This window comes from Lasioglossum baleicum, chromosome 12, assembly GCF_051020765.1.
Source record: "Lasioglossum baleicum chromosome 12, iyLasBale1, whole genome shotgun sequence".
In the NCBI taxonomy this organism is placed as follows: domain Eukaryota; kingdom Metazoa; phylum Arthropoda; class Insecta; order Hymenoptera; family Halictidae; genus Lasioglossum; species Lasioglossum baleicum.
Window position 1 is genome coordinate 15,228,928 of NC_134940.1, and position 26,648 is coordinate 15,255,575.

Here is a 26,648-nt window from a genome sequence, read left to right on the forward strand (position 1 = left end):
GAAAATGGCGAAAAGTAATAGAACAGAATGGAAAATATGTTATTGAATAAACCTCTATGAACATCTGAATTTCAATGTCAAATGGATCGAAATTGATTTCCTGTTTTAATATATTTAATAGAAGGAAAATTACATAACAGTATTTTCCAAATTCCTCTATTTCTACTGTTTCAAATTGCACCTACTCATTTTTGTCATAAAATCCGCTGTCTATGTACTCATATTACGGTGGTTCAGTATGACTATTAGCAGTTACTAATAGCTTATTCTTGTTTGATTACAGTTACTGCAAATCACCCACCACAAAGACCGTGGATACCATTGACGAGACCGAACAGGACGAGGCCAACATGTAAGTAGAATGTGAACAATTATTTTCGAAAACGAATCTGCCTCTCGACATTTAAATGACACTCATTCAAATCGTCGAGCCAGGAGCGTTACGGTTATGAATAAAACGATGTTAAATAATCTTCGAAATTGGAAAACTATTTCTCAACGAAATTGATGGGTTCAATATCGCATTCTAACATATTTAGTTACTGTTACTGGGAAACATATCAGGTAACTCGAGGAACGCGTTCAACGCCAGAAGCAATTTATTACACCCCGCGCCCTATAACTCGCCGGTTAAATCAGAATTTAAGATTAACTAGAATTATAAATTGCCGGGTAATACGTAACTTATAGAACCGCAGCCCTATCCGTTACCTCGGCAACTTTTTCCACAAGCTGTATTAAAAGATTATCAAGTACCGAGAGAGCGAGTCTCTGTTTCTAAAACTAACATATAATTAAGTTCATTTCTCAATAAAATATATACAGGGTGTTCGCGTCATCCCTAGCCAGAGGAAAAGTTGTATGTACTCTTTTCTGCGAGCAATGTAATAGTGTCTGCCATTTATTTTGATCTGCGTTGTTTTGTTAGAAGTGAAGATGACCTTCAATTTTTATAAATTTTATGTATCCTTTTATATCATATAAAATCGTGTGCCAAAACTGACTCATTCGTATACATAATATACAGGGTGAATCACCTAACGTTGCCACCTCAAATATCTTTGTTGTTTTCAAAGATACGTCAAATATATAATATCTGCAGGACAAACTTGAATGGCTCAGTGGGGCTCACATGATACCAAAAATATTCTTGTTTTTATGTGATTTTTGTAGAGATATGAAGGTCACCTTCATTTTTTTAAATGGAAGCACCCTTTTTCAAACATCTACAATGACAGTCCCTTTCATTAGAGATTCAGTGACTATAATTACTAGACTGCGGATCTTTATGTAAAATAAAAAATGTTGGCATTGATTGGGAGACACAGTAGTCAAATAAAAATTTCAATCTTCTTTTAATTATCTTATTAAAGTGAAACGAATACACTGATGGCCTTAAATCTTTTTAATACCTCCACTGTTTTAAATTGTACGTAGTCATTTTTGTTATAAACGCATAAAATCCGCAGTCTAATAATTAGCCATGCACGTATAAACTTTCTAAGTAGCTTCTAGTCCATATAACAGACACAGAACATTATTATTTTGCATTAAACATTAAAAATTCGCAATCTGCTCGTTAATCACTCACTAATTTTCGAAGCTCCTTATTTGTAGACTTCATACTTAGGCTTTAAGAACAACAAAGATATTTGAGGTGGCAACGTTAGGTGACTCACCCTATATGAATATAATAGAAAGACATAATGACTTTCAAGGCCACACAAGGTCAGAAATGGACGGAATACTTTACTTTATTGACGATGATTACTACTTCATTGGCGAGGCTACAGTAAAAGCTCCAAATTCCATTTTTTTTCAGACATGATATATTCAAAATGTATTTTTCATTTGTAACCTTGTATGCCCTTGAAGATCAGTGTCTCGAATGAATTTATTTTGGCACACGCTTCCATTATGATATAAGAGAACACATAGTGTTTAATTCAAAAACTTGAAGGCCACCTTCGTTTCTAAAGAAATAATGCAGTTAAAGAAATGACAAACACCATTCGACGCGAAATAATAACGCGAACACCCTGTATACATGCACGCATAGTTTGCAACAGGCTGCCCAACGATTTAATGAGTATAATTAAAGCATAATTCATCCGACAAACATGGTTACGATGGAAACGACGTACCAACAATAACGGAAACATAAACGCGCAACAATAAACGAACTAAAATAGTGTACACAGGTCTAATTGTAAGTGGAAGCAATAAAATTTCTTTCCACGCGAGAAAATCTTGTACAGTCCGTAACGAATTACTAAGAGTGCGCGCAGTATTATTAAAAACAGTAAAAAAGAAAAAACGCGTGAAAAGCCGCGGAGAAATCGTAGCAAGGGAGAGAGACGAGACCCCCGAGTTGGGAGCATTGACCTCTGTTTTTGACAGTGTGCGCGCGTGTTCGTGTGAACGAACGCACAGCTGACTAAAGTGCGGAAATCTGCGCCCGGACGTCGAACCTTTCATTCTCGACGCCTAATTTTTTTGCTAGCTGCAACTTGCGAACCGTTGATATACTTTTCATACGTGTCTTGAAAATATGGGACACCCTCTGCACATTCATAGTTGATGGAAAGGAAATTTTTTTATGTACAAAAAAATAACAATATAGTTTTGAACATGCTGGTCTTCTTATACATATACAGTACATAGTAATATTGGGTCGGCAAATAAGTTCGCACGGTTTTTTACAGTGGAATAAATTACAAAAACCGAACGGACCTATTTGCCAACCCAATACAATTAGTAGACTGCGGATCATTGTGCAATTATCGCTTTCGGAAATCCTCAAAAAATGCTAGGATATAAAATCTGACAGAATTTAGTACGATTTCAATTTATTTCAGAACTAAAAAGGCTACTACCACGGAAAAGAAGATTTGATTTGATTCGAGTTTCTTAAAATTCGTGTACAAAAATTGGAAATTGCATGAACATCCGCAGTCTAATAGACTGAAAATTTTCAAAAGCGAGTTAATAATGCGAGTTATTCCAATAGTATAGCTTCCTCTGAAATTCCGAGACAGTTTGACCTTCAACCAGGATTCGGAATAACATCTTCAATTTCGAGACAATCCGAGAAGGTTAGCAACCCTACCCTTAACCCTTTGCACTCCAAATTATTTTCAATCTTATTGCCAACAATTCCCTACGATTTTAAGTGTTTTATTTGAAATTTACTTCAATGCAAAATTGAAACAATTTTGTTTACTAATTATATAAAACATAAATACAATAAATACAACCTTTCTTCTGCGACAGACGACAGAGAAGTTCTAATCTCACTATAACCGTAAAATAAATCGTGGTGCAAGAGGTTGAACAAAATCCAGGCCCAATGGGGAGGTTTCTACCAAAAGCAGCGTAATCGACAAGCGAAATTGAACAAATATTAGATTGTGGCGAATAGGAAGCAGAAGGGGGGAAGGGGTTGGAGCATATTGTGAAAGATAAAAGAGCAGGGTTAATAAATGTCCCGCGAGACAAGGTAACATAGCCTGCCCCAAGTACGAACATCTTGGCCATTGGTCAACGCCGAGCCACTGAAACAGCGGGTTTCGTTCCCGAGATGACTATACCATGCCATCTGGACAGATTTATTGCGCAACATCAAGAAAGAGGTAGAAAACGGTATAGCTCGACGGAATAAAGAAAGACGCGAGCCAATCCGCCGTCAGCGGAATAAAAAAAGAATCTATTGTCAACGCTTCTATGCTGCGCAGGGAATCAATCATCTCATTATGCGATCCGCCATTCATTATTTTTAAGTTCCATCTCCGTCCTCTTCTTGGACCATCTACAGTTAGGTGTATCATGTGTCAAGAATACTTAACCGTTCTCTTAAAATTTTTAATACAGAATTTTTCATTATCAAATCAATTTTATTTATATTTTATTTTCGATATATTTCACGCGCAAGGAAATAATTTCCACAAGGGCTCCATCTGACTGAGGAAAGCAAAAATATTAGGTTGGCAACTAAGTTCGCGACCTCCGCAGTTTCTCAAACAAAGTTATTTATATATATATATATTTTTTTTATTTAGTATTTTATTATAATACATACATTTCAAAAGGAATGGTCACTGAATGAGGTTATAATGATACAATAAAAGAATTACGAAACAAAAGATCGCGAATTTAGTTTCCAACGTAATATCGTAATATAAATAAAATCATTATAATTTTTTTAAGAGAACGGTTGAATTTTTGTCGACAGTTCCTTTTGCAATTTTTATCCTTGCAATGAATAGATGCGATACTGTAAAAAAAATTGTTGACCTTTCGACCTTAAAACTCATAGTCAAAGTTATAATTATCATATGTATCTATACACCCGGTAAATGTTTTAAACTATACATGCAGAATGACGCGATTAATTTTACGTGTTTGAGTATACGAAAATCTGAAATTAATATTTGTCGGCATTGATTGTGTTAATGTATCATCTTTTACAGTATAACAATTTGCCACAGTGCAGCTACATAATAAAAACTTAAACGTAACTGTTTCAATATATTTTTTGAAATAACTTGTCGAAATCTTTTTTCAAAAAGGGACAAAATAACAATTTATTTTCAAAAACACCTGCTTTCCACACACTAACAATCCAGCTGAAACTGATTTCTTTCTCTCTCAAAGAAACTTCGATAATTCACGGTTTTAATATTGGTTTTGCCACCTCGCTTGCAATGAATAAACGAGAAAATAAACCCGAGAAATATTGGTATGATCAAAAAGTTTTCTTGTTGTTTTTTTTTTGTACGTGGCGTTTGTATCCTGTTGCACGAACACGAGAGAACTTTTTGGCTAACTCAATACGTTGTTAGTTGAATATTTCAAAACTCTCCTCATTCATGCGTGGCAGTAGAACATCGCAGGTTCCATTTTGTAGCGAATATTAGGTGGTTTTATTTTCCATTAAGTTTTAATAATAGATTTGACGAATCAACTTTCTCGTTGTTGTAATGGTAGAATTCTTTCGTTCGATAATAATCTACCGTATAAATGAATTGGACAAATAATATTTGTTTTTTAGTCACTTATGCATATACATAAAAAACATTATATATTATATTATAATAATGTTTTTTTGATCTGTGTGAATTAAACATATTCTGAAAATTTCTTCAAAATCGGTCGACGTTGTACTGAGCTACAAACGTTTAAAGATGGTAAAAATTGCAGATTTCATCTAAGGATAAATCTAAGAATTCTTACATCTTTCAATACCTGTCGTTTTTTCACGCATCAATCGATTTCGATAAAACCTTCACAGTGCATATAATTGACATTGATACAGTCCTACAAAACGTATTTTTTAAATTTTCAATATAGGTCCACATAAAAAAGTTGTAAAATGCAACTTTTAGTATTTTTTTTTACAATTCCGATCAATTGCAATTTTTGAAAAAATTTCATTTCACATCCTGTAGTAAACTAATTGCTCCAGCTTCCCGAAAAAGTGCAAATCGTATAGTACAATATTAAAAAAGTTATCGTCTTTTTTAGAGCGTCCGAATTCGAGTAACTGTAGTTACACACGTGCGATTCTGAAACCCCTCGTTCTCGTTTTCATGCGACGCGACGCGACGTCTCGCGCGTTAACAAGCGGCAGGTTTACAGATTAACGATCGCCCGATGAACGAAAGTAAAGGGGCTTCGTTATTAATGAAATCCGACGATCCGAGTATAGTCAGTAGTAACGATGAAAGTGACAATGGTAATGATTACAGCTTGAATAGTCATTCTAATAAGTGTCTAATTGTATCGGAGGGGAGGCAAACGTCGGAATGATAATGACGCATAATTACTGTCTTCCAAAGAAGCTGCGCAGCACGTCTGACCATGCACGGTCCGTAATGATTATGATTGTCAGGGGCGTCGCGAGAGCCGCAAGAAGTAATTTGCACGGTCCTGCTGGCATGGTCGTTAGTCCCATTCCGCGTTACTGCACGTATCAACCCATCACGACCAACGGATTTCAAATAATTCCACGCGTTCCTGGGTCGAGATGAAGGATAGGAAAAAGGGCATCCAGCGGTATTGTAACGGTCAGGGACGGATGAAAAATAATATTGGGTGAACGCGAAAGTTCCGGCGGTTTTCCAGTTATCAAACGTAAATTTTAATCGTATCGTATTAGGTTGTTGTATGAAATGTACGATTTTTCGCGACGACGTTAAACAAACGCAATTTTATATACCCAATGTATTCTCTATCTGGAAATTTCAAGTTTCTTCATTGTATTACGATGAAAATAAGATATTCACGTTTTTCTTTTTTACCACCAACAACTAATAAGTTAATTAAACCATCACATTTTCACCAAAAATCACATGAAAGTTATTTTCCCAGGCATGTACAAGGAATACACGACAGTCGCGTTGGTTAACGTTGAAATGAACCTGATTTAAGAGTAAAATTACACATCTCAACTAAAATTGAACAGTGAATATTAAGCAGGGACCAAAAACAACAGTTATTCTAAAATTTTCTACGATAAAAATCATTAATAAAAAGTTGATTAATCTTTTTAATATCTCCACTGTTTGAAATTGTACGTACCCATTTTTGTCATAAATGCATAAAATCCGCAGTGTGATAATAATTTGTGGAGAATAAAGATGTCGACTTGAATCGCAACAAACTAGAGTGAAAATAGTATTTTGAAATTCTTCTAATGAATTCCCTCTTCGAATTACCTCTTATTTGTCTTTTGGTTACTCGGTTAGCGAGTGAACGAGGTAAAACTGATTAATAGAAAATAATAAAGAAAACCACATAGATAGAAGTTGATAAGGAAATCGGAATGAAATGGGGAAATAGAAAGAGATAAAAAATTCGAGTAAGCAATATCAATTTAGCTGTTTCTTTCATTAATTTTCGAAACTCGTTTCTTCTCGAAGTGCGATCGTTTGTGGCTAGTACAAAACTGCGAACCGGTTTTAGCAAAAAGCGCGGGGACCAAGAGAATTGTGGACAGTAACGGTAACCGCATTTCCGTGATGCAGAAAATGTGGTACTATATCAATCAGGTATGTCCGATCGATGCGACCTACATCGAGAAATAGGGAATAGGAACGCGATTTATGAAGAATGATAATGGGAGTAAGACACGTATCAATCGTTCGAACATAATATAATCGAAGCGATGGGAACACACGAGAGGTCGAGTAATTCGATTCTACTTGAAATCAGCGAGGACGGCTGAACAAACTTATCCGGTTTCTGTCAGGCGCAGATTTTAATCCTTAGAAGATCGGAAGATCGTTTCTTTCTTTTCGTATTCAACGTGTGGGTGTGTTTTTGCGGCGCGCGATTCGCGTAGAAAGCAGTTGTCAATGGCAGCTAGGGGAACCGTGAAAGCCGGTAACTCCATTTGCGGAAAGAGACAGCATTTCCGAGGCTCTGGGACCCGTCGCGCCAGCTGAACCAGTCTCAGAAAATCTAGGCAAGTTACTTAATTACGTAAGTTGTCGGGGACACGGTCGCCTGAACTATTCAGTGGCTACTTCGATCTACTTTTATCCGCTGACCGATCTTCCGTTTAATATTACAACTCGCGGAACGTTCATTTTATTTGCTGCCGCGAGACAAAACGCTGTGTCCTCAACGCCAATTTTCACCTTCAAGAACCAGCCGACCTGTAGTGACACAAATTTTAACGGGCTGAATTCTCCATCTTTTCGAGTAAATTAATTTTGATAGTCAAATTTTCAATTTTATGGAATTATGTGTAAAAGCTACATATGATTCGAATTTTTCTTTTTGTTTTTATCAGTTCTACTGTAAACAACTGTAAACATTTGTATAAAAGGACCTCGGTCCGTATATAATAATAATAATAACAAATTACTCAACATATATCACAATTTCATATTCATAAAATGAATAATTCTAGGTCGGAAGAAATGTTTAATTTTCGAGTTAAAATAGCTCCGACCGCAAAGGATTAATCTGGCGACTCTGCTGCCTGTTAACACAAATATCTAGCAAATACCACAGCATTAAACGTAATCATCATTATAATTAATAATTACTTGTTATTAATTATCTATCCATAAACGGCTTTGTTGATAATCACTAGCAATAACTCGTAACTAGACTGCGGAGATTATGAATTTATATTAAAAATGTGAGTAGGAGAAATATGAAACAGCAAAAACATTTGAAGACTTTCTCAATGTTTCTATATTATTTTCAAGCAATTAGACATATTCAGAAGTAAAATAAATTTAGATTTTATACCAATTTATTTTTGATGACCAACTAGTTTTGCGATACGCAAATAATAGTCGCAACAAATTCTTAGTTTGTCCGAGGGAATACCTCTTGCCGGGTGGGTGGTAAATAAATTTTATTCCGGTAGCGTAAGCGGAGAACAATCGATAGTGACAATATCGGGATTAAGCGAAATGATTTAGTCAAGAGCTATCGTGATTCTCTCGGCGAGGATCTCCGTATATTGCTTTTACCAATGCGCTCGAGCTAATTTCAGCGCAGGTTCGCGATAGACGGCCGAGTTAAAGCTGTAAATCAGTGGTCCTATTACTGCGAACGGTTGCTAGGAGCCGGGAGCAACTTGCCTATAGAGAGTGTAAATAATTGAGCTGCGGTATCTGCCGCAATCCAATAAAGTATAGAGGTACTGAAGTAAGTATTGGCTTCAGTATGCTGCGACGGACCCCATCTCGAGGAAAAGGGTACAGCCTAATAAGCATGTGAAAACTGCCCTTAATATTAAATTAGATTCGCGATGCTCCCTTTCGCCGTGCAAAAAAGAACACCTTGCTCGAAGTTCTTCGTCTCTAGCTGCACCATTTCCAGTAAAACTCCATTTTTGTAGATTATGACAGACTTATTGTAGTCGTCAGAATATCATTTATAATTATACGTGTGCAATGAAAGTGTTGGGCCATTTAAAAAGTGTAACATTTCATTCTACAAGGTGTCCCAAAAATGTATTTCCTTCAAAAGGATAATTCCTGTCACATTGGACTGACTGAGTCTGGTACTATAATGTTTACAGAATGCTAGAACATTAACCCTTTGCACTTCGAATTATTTTTCAATTTTTTATTGCCAACAACTCCCTACTATTCTAAGTGTTTTATTTGAAATTTACTTCAAAGAACAGCTCCTTGACTGCTACTTATTTTAAACAATTTCGTTTACCAATTATATCAAATGTAGCTCTCTCAAACTTTGTTGTAATTTATATCTGTTTTGAATTAAAAAATAAGATATCAAATAAGTGAAGGAAGAAGCAGATACATATACAAATCCGTTCCATTTACACTTCGACAAAGGAGTGCAAAGGGTTAAGTATAGTTTTTGGAAATACACGGTATCCAAAAATGTTGTACTTGAAAGGTGCGATTCTTGAAGTGTTTTGAAGCAACTTTTTCCTTTGCGACAATGTTCTCTGCGGCTTCGTTAAGGAATTATTAACGAAAAACACCACGGACCAATCAGAGCGCGGTACAGTAAACGAATTCCGGCTCGGCCAATGCCAACGCCGCGCTCAACGGAGACCGTCGCCGAGCCGGAATCCGTCTGCTAGCCTCGCTCTGATTGGTCCGTGGTTTTTCGTTAATAATTCCTTAACGAATCCGCGGAGAACGTTTTCGTAAAGGGAAAAGTGATTTCGGATGGTCTCAGGAATCTGTAGCTCCGATCTATTATAATAATTTACACACCTTTACAGAATGATCAATTTTCTGTTACAGGTATATTCACAGTAATGTGTTACAATGTGTTGTGCGACAAATACGCGACCCGGCAGATGTACGGTTATTGTCCAAGCTGGGCGCTCGACTGGGAATATCGGAAAAAAGGAATTCTCGACGAAATCAGACATTACGCCGCAGACATCATCAGCCTGCAGGAGGTGGAGACGGATCAGTTCTACAATTTTTTTCTCCCCGAGCTCAAGCATGACGGTTACGATGGAATCTTTTCCCCGAAGTCGCGAGCGAAGACAATGGCGGAGAATGACCGGAAATACGTCGACGGCTGTGCTATCTTCTATCGAACAGCCAAGTAAGTAATACATTTGCCAATTCTTTCTCCACGTGCGTGTACAGCAAAATACTTTGACGATATAAAAGTCAATACGGTAAAGTCGCAATTCTTGTCAACCAGCCTGTGTTCTGGACAGACAACTATCGGCTATATCTATCTAATAGACAACTATCAAACGGGTAGGCACCTGACAACTATCGCGAATTTACTGTATCAGCTATACTTCTCCAAACATTTTTCTTAATCTCTTGTTCAGACGTGATGAAGTATTTCCTCTTGTCACACTTCACTTAGTAAGTGAACAAAGCAACATTACTAAACTTCATCGTCTAACTAATAACAATGATATTGATTGAGATCATAACAATGCCGATAACGTGTGTATTTACACAATTCTTTTCGTTCCACAAAACGGACAATAAAAATATTTCTGATCAAGCTAAACAATCTCATCTCAGAATCACTGCGTATTGCAATTAGTAGACTGGAGTCACCACTAAAAATTGCTGTACCATTATTCAAAATATTGTTTACGTTATCAAGCATGTTGGTATCTAATCAATTGCTAAACATTTAAGTACTGTACGAGGTATTATATCAATTTCATATCCAGAAAATGAAAAAGATCTTATAGAAAATGTAATTATTCTAGCTAGGAAGACATGTTTAATTTTCGAGTTAAAATAGTTCCGATTGCAAAGGGTTAGTAATGTCAATATAATATCTACAGTCTACCCCCACTACCACTACCATATTGTCTCTACAGTGCTACACTCCACAGGAGTTTGGTGGGGAGGACCGAGGAGTAGAAAGAGTAGGGCCCAGTCCTGGTCTATTAGTTTTATTAACACTAAACCTACCGACCATCAAAAGTGACTAATGTGTATGGTATTATAAAAATAACAATTTTAGATTTATTTATAAAGATTTTGTGCAATTTTTACTATAATATATACTCGAGTCAAAAAATGTATTCAATAATTGTCAAATAAAAAGTCTAAAATGGGTCATTTGACCCCCCCTCGTGGTAGGTCTAGCGTCAAAGAAAGAAAAACATTTCTACAGGAATCCTCCCTCGTGCAATTGAGATAGGCAATTTCTATTTTCCACAAAGATCAGTCTAGTAATTATTCTGTCCAACACCATGTTTTTGAGAAACATGATATTGACGAAAAACTTACATATACAAAATACAAGAAATAAGAGAAGACCAAAAACTATTTAATTGATTTCCACACCTCAGTCCAAATAATAAATAATCTTTTATTTGCAAATAAGAAATAATAAATACATCATTTTTGGAATTATTTAAATAATTTTTATTTAAATAAAAAGTTTAGCTATTGTTTGCAATTAAAATCACACGTTTATTTATTATTTCAAATAAAATTTGCCCAACACTGATTATTAATGATATTGAATTGTTCTTTACAGCCAAAGATTTTGTAGACTTTCCCGAATACAGGAGTTTAACATGTTTAAACATTCATAATGTATTAATATTGGATATCACTGTATTCGGGAAAGTCTGCAGAATCTTTCGCTGCATAGAACAATTCAATATCTTTTATAATAACATCACAATATTTGTTTGAAGTTGAAAAATGTGTTTTTTTTTTTGTCAAAATCATGTTTCTCAAAAACTGTGCGTCTAAGGGAAAAATTAAGGTCAGATTCGAAATCATAGCAAGATACATTATAAGAATCACCAAACAGTAATTGTTGAACCTGAGAAAAGAGTTTGATTTTGTTGGACAGTGTTATCAATCAGGGTCTTGAAGAAATTCCTTCATCAGCATGAAAAGTTCATTTTAATAGCAGGGAGAGTATAGTTGTTAGTTTCTCGAAAGTATTCGCGCAATCCCTGCCCAGTGTCTGTTGAACGACTATCTAGTGACGTTGATTCAATCTTGTTTAAGGGTTTAGGAACGTAAGAGGGATGATGGCGAGTAATAGGTATTCGGTGAGGAATATATTTCCCAACAGTACGTGCCGCACATATCAGAGAGGAAGTTTATATTCTACATGGCGTACGTAAGACGGCGTCTTAGAGTAGCATCACGAAAATCGTTTGACTGTCCCGAGTTTCGAACGTTTTTCTCACATTGACAAGTCAAACGGAGAAACTTCCTTTCGTGGAGGGCTCTATTGCGTTTGATCTCATCGCGAGAAATATTAGCCGTCGATCGTTCTAACGTACCGTTTTCTTCTGTCCCACAACAGATTTACCTTAATAAAGGAGCATTTAGTCGAATTCAACCAATTGGCAATGGCGAACGCGGAGGGCTCGGACAATATGCTGAATAGAGTGATGCCCAAGGACAACATCGGGCTTGCCGCGCTGCTTAGGACGAAAGAAGCTGCATGGGATAATGGTACGTAACTGAATTTATTTATTTAAAACTTATACTCTAGCCTGTTAACACGTTAAGTGCCGAATATCAATCCCACAGATTCTCACAGAGTCAAAGTAACTTGAATAACTCTTATACATAGCTAACCAAAATGTATACATTACTTAATACCTTTTGTATTTAACATGTTTGCACAAATTCTCATTTTAAGAGTATAAATTAACATATTAGCGAGCAGAAAATGGACATTCAAAGGGATTTTGTAAAATTTTTAGAGGAACATTAACAAATTGTTGAAACCCGGACATTTGTCCGGGCCGCCATTTTGGCTGTAAGTGTGAGAAAAATATTGATGCGTTAAATACCCAATTAATAGAAAATCTGTGCTTTTATATTAAAATTTAAATAAAATGATTTAATTTTTATTGAAGACAAATATATGTACCTTTATTTAAAAAATATATTTTGCCTTTTTGTCCGGGGCGACGTAACCGCTAGAGCGGGCGCTGGTTGGCTACACAAATTTTAATATACATAACCAAACTACAAAATATTGAAATTCGTCATAGTAGATGCTGCTTTAAACCTTCTGCACTTTACACATTCATTACAACAATATATTTATATAACAATGAATTTCTAAACCTGCACAAAGATTTATATCATCCATATGTGACCGACGTGGCAGTTAACGTGTTAATTACAAAATATTAGATTCGCGATGTATGATAAACAAGTATTTCTGTTACCGAAGATGTAAGATGTACAATATTTCTAGTAAAACTGTTTCATCAATGATACTCTTTAACGACACAAAGAGCATCATCTTCGTTATGCTTTTGAAATCAGACTAAAGGAAAACTGAATCTTTCTTTATTAAATAAGTTCACGAAGTTTAATGCTTCTCGTAAACTCCAGACACAACGTTGAGACTTTCTTTGGATAGGGTGGCTCAATCGCGATGACAGTGATTGACCCTCCGAGTTCGGTTACGTTCGTAACGCGAGAGGCCATTGTGATTTATCATAGAGATCGGAGAGCACAGACGGACACTTTACCATGTAGGACAAATCCCTATGTAGGTTGTTTTTAACTTAAAACGTTAGATATTTCATAAGAAAGTAATAAAGATCGATTTTAGTCACTGTTTTAGGTGCTTAACACTAAATCTACCATCACCGGTCAAAATGACCATTTCCACATTTTTTAATTTCACTATTATTGAAACAATAAAAATTATTTCATAAAAAATAAGTGTGTAGATAGCTCTAGTAGAGAAACTTGTCATTTATATAAGGGAACATTTACCAACTACTTTTAAGGCTCGGTAGGTTTAGTGTCAAGTAACTTTTATGCGTTGCTATTACAACATTCGCAAGTGTCCCGATACTCCCGATACTTTTGAGCGGTGGTGTATATTAGCGGGAAAGTACCGATATTTTACCTGGTGTTCAAGGTGCCCCATTTTATCGAGAATTTTACTTTATTGAGGATAAAATCTCTGATTATGCGCGACAAATCTTGCACAATATCTCGCCACTGCATTTAATGCAGTGCATTAGGGATGGGCGATTCTCGCAAAAAAATCGATTTTGAATCGCAGATCGATTTAATATCGCGATCGATCGGTTTCGTTCCATCAGAGAGCTTTATCTTCGACGCGTCGCCTCTGGAAAGAGTTGTAACATATATCAACAGACGAAAAATAAAGCTGACGTTTCAATTACGATCGACACTGGCATAATAACAGTCGCGACGTTGCACACAGCGCAAGAGCAAGCATATTAAAAGCGGAATGGTACGGACGCGACTAGATTACAAAACTAGTCTGAAGGAAAATGAACCATCTGACTCGTTGGAAATCGAAGAGACTGATTAATTAATTGCGAGTGATGCTCGTCGAAGAGCGCGTATTCGAAACATCTGAAGGAGATGGAGTGGTGCAAGTTCGTAGACCAGATATACAAGAGCAGTCCATATAATTCATGCTGGACTGCCAATCCTATCACGCGCTCCAATCTACGAGTCCCGTCCCTCCATGTGTCACTCGATCCCCTTTTTTTCGCGAACGTATTAACTTGCATTTCAGGGTGCAACTGCGCGAATACATTACAGCGTGGGCTGCTTGCCACCCCTTAATCTTCCTTCGTCCTTCTTCTTTTCTCTTGTTTTTCTGCATTTATCAGTGCATCATATAGGTATAACCAGCTTTAAGACTTTCGCTGTCAGTAATATACATTTAATCTTGACTCGTGCACAGGGTGTCCCAGTTGAAGCGAACCACTTGGATATCCCTGAAATTATTAATGATATCGAGAAATGTTTCAAACAAAAGTTACACGGTTTCGAAGAGGGCAAAATTCTACGTCAATGATTTTTTTTTGTAGGTGTAAAGGGCATATACGAAGATCACTTTCAATTTTTTTTTTAATGTAACCATGTATTTTAGAAAATTATTAACCCCCTTATATATCCAAAAAGCATTCGTTTAGGAGATAAGTATTCTAGGAGATAACTGTTCGAGTGGTTCATTTCAAATGGGACACCCTGTATGGGGTGGCCACTTATTTTCATGGTGGACTCGTTGCAAACATAAAAATTGGTTCTAAAAGTACTCTCCAGTGCATGCGGTGAAATTATAAATCGATATCAGTAATTTAAAATTGTTCTCAAGTTAGAAATAATAATGAATATTATTATTATTATAAAACTACAAAATGTGAGAAGAGAAGAAACTTTTATTATATATTCTATTTCACACACACATAGGAAATGTGATCTTCCATTTAGTGTAAAAATAATATAACTTCAAAAGATGGTATAATATGAGACGAATTATATACAGGGTGATTTGACATTTTGTTTAGATACATGCTTCTCTCTTGTAGTAAAGTACATTTCTGACACGAAATGTCAAATACATATCTCGTGGGTTAACACTTTTATGCATAGGATAATAAAAAAGATTGATTGATTTAACAAAATAATTGGGTTGCATTAAAGAATAAAGTGCAATTGCACCTACCGGGTGCATCGGTGCATCCACATGAGAAACAAGGTTATAGGAAGTTAGAACGTATTATGACCTATGATTTTTTCCTCTATCATTTTTTTCTATTTTTACTTAAAAAAGAGCAGTATCTTGTCCCAATTCCCGGAATCACCCTGTATACTTACGAATATATTATCCTATTCTATTCCACACACCACACTATAGAAATTGAAGGAAATGAATAGTCAAATTTAATTATTACCATGCAACGAAACATGCATTTGCACATGAAGTTTTCACACTTGAATTTCAATAAAATCTTTAATATTGAAGATAATGTGGCAAATTCATAAAATATCCTACGTGACGTTTAAATTTCGCTCGCAATTTCCCATGATCGATAGCATAGAGAACTATATTCACGATTGGACGACTACAGAGCACTCTTGCAGTGAACCTACGTACCCTAAACCAAAGCGGCGCGGCGTTTCGCCTCTAAAAGATATATTGTGACGTCACGATTACCAATGAGTATCACATCTGTCAGGGATCATATTTAAATTTAAAGATCGAGTGTGAACCATACTAAAAATTTGTAAATATGTCTGGTTATACCGGTGGAGAAAATTATATGGGTCAGCCAATCCAAGGACAATATAATTTCGATCCTTCTGATTTCGGACAACCTAACCAACAATTCGAATTCCAGACATACAATGATCAACAATCTGACAATTATTCCTCATATAACCAAAAAAGCTATCTTAACCACTCTCAGAGTACATACAACAGTGATATGTACAATCCGGACGACTTTACGAAAGGTGATTGATTAAATCATAACAACAACGCAATACATATGCGTATTTCTGAAACTCGACATTTTTTTATAATAATTGATGTAAAAACGTAGGAACAAATGGATTTGTAGACGAAGAGGATGAACCACCACTTTTGGAAGAACTTGGTATAGATCCCAAACGAATATTACAAAGAACATTGGCCGTATTAAATCCATTTCATAAAAGAGGAGAACTGGACGATGCGAACTATCTGCTTCAAGATTCCGATTTGGCCGGTCCAGTTGTGTTTTGCATATTGTTCGCAGCGTGTTTGTCACTAGCAAACTCAAAAGCTAATTTCAGTTATGTTTATGGCCTAGCAGTGACATCATGTATATTCATGTATTTTCTTTTGTCACTGATGAGCCATAGAAGCAATATCACATTATTTTCCATAGCATCCGTTCTGGGATATTGTTTACTACCTATTGTAGCGCTTGCTAGTATTAGTATCTTCACTACTTTGAAAGGCCCGATAGGATTAAGTCTTACGCTGATGACCGTTATTTGGGCAACGCTCTCTGCATCTAGATTGCTCACTACCATATGCGGGGAGGAAAATCAACGCCCCTTAATCGCTTACCCTTGTATTCTTCTTTACGGTGCTTTCGCAGTGACAGTAATATTCTAATAATCAATAAATTCATATGAATTTTGCGAAGGAGATACTTCTTCATTGAATATGTTCCCTACACAAAAATCTATTACTTTCTGACATTTGTTTATTTTATGCATGCAAAGAAAATTATTATACTCTGTTAATACTATTCTAAACGCTCATCTTTTGTATTAGACACTACATTGACATTTTTATGTACATCGTCAACATACTTTATGTATTAGATAATTATGTCAGTCATCTATTTCCTATAGTTTTTAATAAATCATATTTCAAATTTGATCTGTGTTAATTTCTTTTTCAATTTATCCTGCATTCTTACATGAATACGACAGAGCGCATCAACAAATAAGCAAGTGATGCGATCAAATCCATCATTAATAAACTGTCACTACATTAGTACAGACTAAATATTAAAATTGAAGTCTCTTAGGTATAACAGATGTATACAAATTGTAGGACCAATGTTTATAGAGCAGTCATTTTCAACCATGGTACGATATTACTAAAATATTCTATAGAATAAGAAAGTCTTAAAACTCTGGAGTTTACTGAGTAGTACTAGTACATTTAATTAGTATATTAGTACATTAAATTACGAAGGTCAATCTCTTCTGACATGAAAAGTATTGTACTTGTAAAATGAAACTTTAAGGGACATACATTGTCTTAAGATTGACAAATTTCTTTTTATAGTTCTGTTTTGAAATATAACATTTTCGATTATTTTTCCAGGCCTGCCATCTGATCCAGCACAAGTTCAGCAGCCAATTTTAGTATGTACAGCACACATCCACTGGGATCCAGAATTTTGTGATGTTAAATTAATTCAAACGATGATGCTCAGCAATGAATTACGTTCCATTTTGGACCAAGCTGGCCAGTCTTTCAGACTTGGTCACAAGCCTGACTCTTCCAATGTTCAACTATTACTTTGTGGTGACTTTAATTCCTTACCCGATTCTGGTAAGATATAATTGTATTATGATAACCCTATAATAATCTCCATTTTAAGACACTCTGTATACTTTGGCACTTTAATTTTAGTTAGACAGATGTAATTTCTTTTAATATCATCAATTATATTTACATTCTTCTATAGATTTATTGAAAATGTAATATATGTACCTACAGCAAATCAGTTAAGAAAATAGTGCTAATTGTATATGTAGTAACTTAATAAGATGGTGAAACAAGAATGTAACTTATAAGATTAATATTGAAAGTTTTAAACAAATGTTTATGTTTAATTACAAAACAGGAGTAATCGAATTTCTTACATCCGGACGAGTAGCGGCCGATCACCGTGACTTTAAAGACTTAGCTTATAAATCATGCTTACAAAAGATCTCTGGTTGCGACAAACCTAATGAATTCACTCACTCTTTTAAACTTGCATCTGCCTATAGTGAAGACATCATGCCCTATACTAATTACACGTAAGTTTTACAGTAATGAATTGGATTTTGATAATGTACAATGGATGTACAAAGTATTCGTACACCTTTTATATATAATATTGAATTTCGTATAATATTTCGTATAATATTGAATTTTACAGATTCGATTTCAAAGGAATAATAGACTACATTTTCTACTCAAAGCAAAGTATGGTACCATTAGGACTGTTAGGTCCATTAAGTGCAGATTGGTTTAGAGAACATAAAGTGGTCGGGTGTCCACATCCTCATGTTCCATCTGGTAAATTCAGAAAAAGTTGAATTATAAAGTGAGAAACAATATATCAATCATAATTACGTTTTGTATTTCTATTTCAGATCATTTTCCACTGTTGGTAGAATTAGAAATGACACCAACAGTAGGAACAAGCAATGGATTGATCTCACGAAGGTAGCAGCCGCTGCGTACTAGGCCCAAGTAACAATAAGGAAATAAACAATAATAAGGAAAAAATCTCCATCACATTTTTCTCTTACTTCTGGCTCTAGCAATATCACTCGCAGTCAACGACTATTCTAATGGCAAATATTACAAATACTCCATATTACCGCACATTCAACAAATTATCAGATATTGATGAACAATTCTAATGACCAGGTGAAGGGAGTCGTGTTGTAATGCGTTTAGCCCATGTATAGTGTATTGCATTTTTAAGATTTACCTTTCCCATATTAAGAGTATCGTAACCTTTATCACCATCGTAATATGTAGATACCTATTTTCCTACAAAAAGATATTCCGATCAAGCCTCTGTGATATTGACATTAACAATTGGAACAATTTCACATATTTATTAACAAGTTAGTATCTACTAGAAGAACCCCCTAATCTCTTCCTAAATGTCATTACAACATTCTCCAAGCCAATTTTTTTATAAGAATGCTGCCATCCAACAAGAAATTGTATTTTTAAACAAAACAAAAACAAAAAATAATGAAAACATACACGCTATACTGGGCTGTGCGAAGTGATTGGAGTTGACTTAACAATTTCAATGCAAGTACAAATCTGTTCTTATTGGCCACGTATATTGATAATGATAATGTTATATAAAGAAATAGATGATATTGTAGTGAGTGTATTTGTAAGTATGATAATGTAATGATGTTCATCAATCATAGCATCGTGAAAATCAGTTAACATTCACTTATTAGATTTTGTTCCAGTTATTAATATATACCATACCAATCTACTACTTGTTAATTCAGTTGCATTGTACGATCGCTACTTTTCTTGTACTTATCTTTCAAATTCGTATAAATTAATGTTTTCGGCAAGTCTTCAAACTCTAATTAGCATTTAATTCATTGTTTATTAATCAAAATTGCTTTAACGTTTTCCATTATTTTCAGTGCAATTCAACTATATAAATATATAGAGAGTCTATTAGATATATTTATCGATCACAAAAACTTTTTATTTCTAGGAAAACTAATTACGACTATTAAGACAATGTTAAGAAAGCATCCGATTTTGGTATATTCAATCTGTCCTGATTTCCATCACAAATAATATAATACTTTTTCTAAATGTTTTACAATTAACTTGTTGGTTTTTTATTGAATTAGTTAAAATAACGAGCTAGTGTTACACACACAATAGATGTTTTACCATGCTAATATTCCAAACATAATTTATTAACCATTATAAGGATTTACGAATGACTTCAAAATTCATTTCTCTGATAGTACTGTAAGTTTTACAATCTTTTAATTTTCCACACAAGTATTATATTATTTTTTATTGTTTATTTCACTGAGAACGGAATATATAAACAAAGTATTTCACGAACTATAGGAAATTTCGATAGATGATTTATTTACAATAGTATTTCCAAATAGCTTCAAAATGAAGCGACTATACATTGCATAATCTTGATTGTAGATAATAAATATAATCAGAATCAAATGGGCATCTGATCCATTCATATTTGGCAAAAACAACAACTGAATTATACAAGTAGTATACAATTAGTTTATCAAAGTCATGTGTGTAGTAAATGTTGTATAAAGTAGATAATTACATTCTAGTTTTAATTAATGAGAATAGAAATGGCAGTGTCTATTTGTATATGTATTCATATATTATCCACAAAACACATTATTACTCAATCGAATGAACAATGGACACACAAACTATATTACAACGGTTACTCATAATTTGGGGCCTAAGTTTTAAAAAAAAAATCGAAATTTTCATTCTTTATACGGTATCTGTACCTATTTTAACATCAATAAGATGTATAATAATAGATGTTAATGCTTCATATGACAAAATCTTTTCGAGAGCTCAACACACTGAATAGTTAAAATTCGTATATATATATATAATATTTTTCTTTTTAATTGATTCATTAATATAATAGGGGAAAAAATTGTATTGTATTTGTTTTCCTAATATAATATGAAATTTCTTCAAGTGAAATAAAATTTAGAATTATCAATAATTTTTATATTATATTATGTATTAAGTTTAGAATTTAATCACTCTTTTTAATCCTGACAATACCTCTACGTTTTTTACAGCAAGGAAGTAACATTATCTTTATATTTTACCAGTATCGATTCTCTGTTTGTAAAAATAACGTTTTAAATATTTTATGTGAAAGATGTACTTTGCTATTTTTGATGGATGGAACAAATAGCATCGATGTATAAAAGTTTCTATTGAGGTACAATGCACAGCATTTGAACACTGTTTTTTAAGGGTCTGCATATATATGTAACTTTTGATTACATTTTATCAACAAAGTATGAGTGCTTATAAAACTAATTGTAATTTGAATATTTTAATATATGAATAGACAATTGTTTGTCACTTCGAAAAGATTAGACAAGGTAATATAAATTATTTGAACGTTGTTCGTACTAAATCAAATTGAAACAATTTATTTGGAATGTTAATGAAAATGCAAGCACTTATAATCTCTATCATCTTGTATGCATAGGAATGAAAGCACTATACGACACCGTGCGTTAATTGTGCATTTTGGCACACAAAGACTGTGCCATAATATTCAAAATAACTTCATCAAATAGAAGCTCGAGAAGATTAATGATTAATATAACATTTTAGCTTAGACATCATATGTGTACTCTATTCTAAACACAGTGGTTCTCAATGTAAATACTCCTCCCAATAATTAATTTTGGTTTAATTTGGACGTTTACATTCTAAAGAATTTATTAATTCCGTTCTTTTTAATATATGTATATTCGTGATTATATATTACGGAAAACGATTGACGAAAATAAACGTAAATCACTAATTGAGTTATTCATAATACTTGACTTGTATGTATATTATATCTATGCAAATTAATTTTTTGTTGTCCTATCACGTTAACTTGAGAACTGCTGCTTTCTAATGTATGTAATAACACCACTTTTGCTAATGTGAATTCATATAAACCATAATACAAAGTACACTGTAAAAAGCAACAAAGATTTAATTCGTTCCGATATTAAGGATAATGTGGTTTCTTTTTTATAAAATAAATATAGCAATAGAGTTAGAAGTGTCCTATGCCGTACTGAATACATTCTCAACACAGTTCGATGAATTCTCATAAAAAATTTCGTTGTTTATATTCAACTGCATAATTAATTTTTATACGTGAAATTTATAAATATGTTGCTGTTATGTGAAATTTGTGTGACACCTTTGAAGAACGGAGAAATATCATATCAATGCTTAACAAATTTAAGTCACACATGTTAAATATATATTATTGTGTGTGAGGAAATATATCAAGTTCAATTTTGTATTACTTAGTCAGACACAACAGTATTAATATTTAATACAATACTTGTGATAGAAGAGGATACATAAGAGTATAAACGAAAACAGTCTATTGAACCTTTGTAAACATTCAGATTAGTTTCTAATAATATCATTTCGCATCTCCTTATACATAAAAAGGTTGTTAATACCAATAAACATCCGTCATTACTGCTTTAGAGCCGATCAATTTACTCTAGTCAACTAGCGATATATTAAAATTGTATTATTACATGTCGTAATTAATACTTGAGTACGTCTATATATTTGTAAATTATAATTGATGGCAAAAGATAGAAATTGTTTAGAGAGAAAATATGATCGTGTAAGTATGACAATAAATGGAGTACTTAGATAGAACCACTATTTAGGTAAACGTTTTACTTTAATAAATGAATAATATTAGTTCCATTTAATTTATTTTTATTGTCGAAACTCTCGCACAAAATTTCTTTTTCAATTGATTGCCTTTGCGCGAATACTTTTCATTGCATAAAATATAGTTGTATTTACGTGTATAATAGAAAATGGTTCAATAATAAAGATTTTAAAAAAAAGTATATTCTTTAGCACTAAGTTTCAATAATTTTTACAGTTATGTACCAAAAAGACATGCAATTGTGTTATTTTACAATTTAATTATGGCATGTTACAAACAGGATCATTCCACATTTATAAAAAGACGAATATAATGCAAGAACAATTTGACTTTAAGGTATCATTTTAGATTTGCTGTAAGTAAAGAATCTTAAGAAGTCTTGCCTAACTTTATCATAAAACAGAACGAAAAATATTCCATGAAATTTACTTGTCCATGATTGATACAATAAGATAGCGTGATGTTTCTCGAAATTTCAATACAATTATAAAATGAGAATTCATTGAACTCTTACGAAGTTCTTTCACTTCAAGTATACCAATTCTACGTCATTAAAGAAATGAATCTCTCAAAGTAGTTCAATCAACCTTTAGTATTGTTAAAATACCAATGTTACAGATATGTTTAACTATGTTAATTCTCAATCTTCTGAGCCTCTCCATTATATAGAAAATTTAAAGCTAGGTTTAGATTAGTTGATGGTAGGTAAATATTTTTATGTGGTTAAGCATTAATTGTCAATTCTAGGTGAAGCAAACATCAAGTTCTGTTGTTTAAAATGTTTAGTACATCCTCTACACTTTAATCGATTATATGTAGTACGTACCGACACTTTGTAATTCTGGGGTATACTACATAATTTAAGGGTATATACGTAAATAAATACACTGTATGCACAATACTGTGTAGAATAATATTGCTTTGTTAAATAAATTACACAAAACGGTAATTTATGTGCTCTCAGAATATACTGTGTTCTTATATAAAAATACATTTCACGCGAATTTAGTAAATATTATCGATCAGTATAATAGGTACATAACATCAAAAAATAATTTTCTAATATATGTATTTTAGCAGTAATATATACTTCTTATTATGAAACATATAGAACATTTATAGACATATTAATATCATTTTATTCGCTAGAATGTCTACTTTCATTTTGAACAAATATTAAATATAAAATTTTGCAATACACAGTCATATTTACGTATGATCCTTTTTACAAATAATCACATCATAGTAGGTGCATGAAAGATAATATTTAATGTTGATCCAAAGATAATTTGATGAAAAGCCAAGCAATATTTATTGCATTCTACACAGTTTCGTGCTACAATGTAAATTTTTGACTTCCATTAATAAGAATGTAATAGTAGATTAAAATATAAGACAAGCACAGCACATTTCAGCCTGTACTTTTATAAAAACATGATCAAACAATTGTAAACATTACAACATAATTGTTGCGTCCGTCATAAAGATAATTACATCTCAATGTTAATAATGTAAATTCAATCAGATTTCGTGTATGCTTTTAGACATTCTTTATTTGCATAGTGAAAATGTTGGAATCAAGATTCGTTTTCTAAAATTCTCTTTTTATTCCCAACACAGACACAGTATATGTTTCGACACGTGCGAAAAGCTTTTCTAGAAAATGTATATCTATGAATCTTCTTAAACACCTTGCGAACACTCGATTATGAAATATTTTGACGTCAACACATGAAATATACAACATGGTCATCGATTTATAGATTTTAATCATACTTTTATACGTTAAGTTTTTATTATTGCAATAATTTCAATGTCCGGCATATCATGAATTTGTTTCTGTAGCAAAATAAATCATAGTTTAATAATTATCCATAATTCCTCATTACTATACACTCGTATAAATACTCAAAGATTTATGGAAAGTACAAATAAGTAGCAACACGGTCCTGATTGAATATTGAAGACAAGAGTTGTAAGGACATAACGAAGGAGAGAATGTGTTTAGTAGAATATATAAAAAAAAAAGTTTGAATGCTCTGTCAGTCTGCACTTAAGTACCCTTTTTATTTAAATACCTGTTTTCAAGTGACATGTAATTTACTTTTTATTGAAAATGCAATGATTGTATATGGGCTGCGTTTGAGTCATGATTGAATGTAACAATTTATTAACTAACGTAAAATAAATTGAAAATATTCAAGAAGCAAATAATCGTCTACATTAATATTTTATGTTTCTTACGATTAGGCTGACACAAAATTGCAATAAATAGCAATTCTAACATTGAACTATCAAAGGAAAATCATGCCAATATTTTTATTTAGCAAATACTTTTTTTATATGCATATATATATAGGTATTTTTAATTGGAAAAGTTGAAGCACTTCACTTTTATTAATATAATACATTTATTTACACTATTATATATATATTTTTTAAACATAATCATTTTTATGTCAATTTATATTACTTTGTATATAACATCCTCTTTTCTCGCTGTTGTTACAATCTCCATTTTAACTGGACAATGCAGCCAATAAGTTAAAAGTTCTTCGGAATAGCCCATTAAAAAATACATTCTATGAGGTGGTATTTTCCGTAGGACAATACCAGCGATTCTGATCAGATTATGTTGCCGTTTAATAATTACTTCGCTTGCGAACAGATCATGCCATGTTCCAGTTATAAAATTTCTAATAAATATATCCTCTACAACAGTTTCCGATGGTCTATTACCATCTTTTATATTTGCTGAAAGAAATTGAAATATTTAACTTTCTCTTACAAGACGAAGAAACATGTAGGAACAACAGCTTAAAGAGAATTGTTCATGTACTTACAAGTGTTCCAAGAGTTCCAAGATTTTCTAGCAACAATTTGAGGAGGAGGATTTGCCATTTCATATGTTAATGGTTGAGGTTGTTTTGGTTTGGGTCTGTAAATCCCAGATTGTGTTTTATGACACACTGCACTGACATGAATACTCCTTTTTATAAGATTATTTGAATTGGCTAATAATATCTGAAAAGTAATTGTATATTTTGTGAATGTCAACAATGATTGTAGGTTACGTTACAAATAAAATATACTTCGTAATACACATGTACGTACAGCACGCATATACGATGTTACGCTCATCATTTATAGAAATTTATTAGAAAGAAAGACAATATTATATTTAATATAATGTACAAGTATTGGGACACCGAACTGCACCGTATTGACAACACTGTACAGCACTGTACAGTCATAGAGCAGTCATAGTTTAGAGATACAACAAGAATTCCGGGTAGTACCAGAGAATATATAATATATAGGTATTCCATGTTAACAGCGCCAATCGAGGTGAACTACTTACGAAGACAGGGAAGCAGATATGTTTCTCGCATGAAAGACACTGACAGAGAATATGAAACAGCTTGACTTTTTCGATCACGCGGGCGGGCTGCATTTAGCGAAGAAGCAATATTTTTTTATGCTCTTTTTATTGAAATATTCTCTGCCTTATTACGGACTCCCGCACAAAGCCCTTTTTGCAATTTGGCTCTTGGAACTTTATAAACAACAAAAGTGTATGTTTTTATATAAGAAATTTTTTTCTGTACACTTTTTCCAAATTCTCTTTGTGTTGAAACACTCTCTGTATTATTGCGGGTTAGCGTACAGAGCCCTTTTTTGGAAAAAGTGTACAGAAAAAAATTTCTTCTATAAAAACATACACTTTTGTTGTTTATACAGTTCCAAGAGCCAAATTGCAAAAAAAGGACTTTGTACGGGACCTCGCAATAATGCAGAGAATATTTCAACACAAAGAGCATAAAAAAATATTGCTTCTTCGCTAAATGCAGCCTGCCCGCGTGATCAAAAAAATCAAGCTGTTTCATATTCTCTGTCAGTGTCTTTCTTGCGTGAAACATATCTGCTTCTCTGTCGCCGATTGGTGAGCGGAAATAGTGATATTTTTGCTCCGGCGCACCTACACCAGCCAAACAGACGAATATATGTATATTGTACGTATACATACCCACGTGGCGCTGTGGTCTGCACCATAGAACGTCATAACGTAGACGGAGTGCTCGAAAAACGGAAATAAAGTGGACAGTTTATTTTGTTAATTGTGTGTGGCTGCACTGCGTGTGCGTTTATGCGCGCGCTCGTATGTGTGTGTGCGTGTGTGTGC

The 26,648-nt window shown here is 33.5% G+C and overlaps 3 protein-coding genes across 3 annotated transcripts; 2 read left to right on the top strand and 1 right to left on the bottom strand.

Annotated features, from left to right (window-relative positions):
- The first annotated feature begins 283 nt into the window (after positions 1-283).
- On the top strand, positions 284-18,998 carry Twin (CCR4-NOT transcription complex subunit 6-like twin). Its single transcript, XM_076434474.1, has 7 exons — positions 284-352; positions 9,744-10,056; positions 12,262-12,413; positions 17,581-17,811; positions 18,107-18,284; positions 18,407-18,546; positions 18,624-18,998. Exons 2-7 carry the CDS (start codon positions 9,758-9,760, stop codon positions 18,698-18,700), a joined length of 1,077 nt encoding a protein of 358 aa, XP_076290589.1. The 5' UTR covers positions 284-352; positions 9,744-9,757; the 3' UTR covers positions 18,701-18,998.
- Positions 15,849-17,127, top strand: Yip1d1 (Yip1 domain-containing 1). The gene is made up of 2 exons (XM_076434481.1): positions 15,849-16,208; positions 16,298-17,127. Exons 1-2 carry the CDS (start codon positions 15,986-15,988, stop codon positions 16,855-16,857), a joined length of 783 nt encoding a protein of 260 aa, XP_076290596.1. The 5' UTR covers positions 15,849-15,985; the 3' UTR covers positions 16,858-17,127.
- Positions 18,999-24,827: 5,829 nt separating the features above from the next.
- Mrps24 (mitochondrial ribosomal protein S24) lies at positions 24,828-25,742 on the bottom strand. Its single transcript, XM_076434483.1, has 3 exons — positions 25,580-25,742; positions 25,309-25,489; positions 24,828-25,219 (listed from the first exon to the last, which is right to left on the bottom strand). Exons 1-3 carry the CDS (start codon positions 25,607-25,609, stop codon positions 24,930-24,932), a joined length of 501 nt encoding a protein of 166 aa, XP_076290598.1. The 5' UTR covers positions 25,610-25,742; the 3' UTR covers positions 24,828-24,929.
- Between the last annotated feature and the right edge of the window lie 906 nt (positions 25,743-26,648).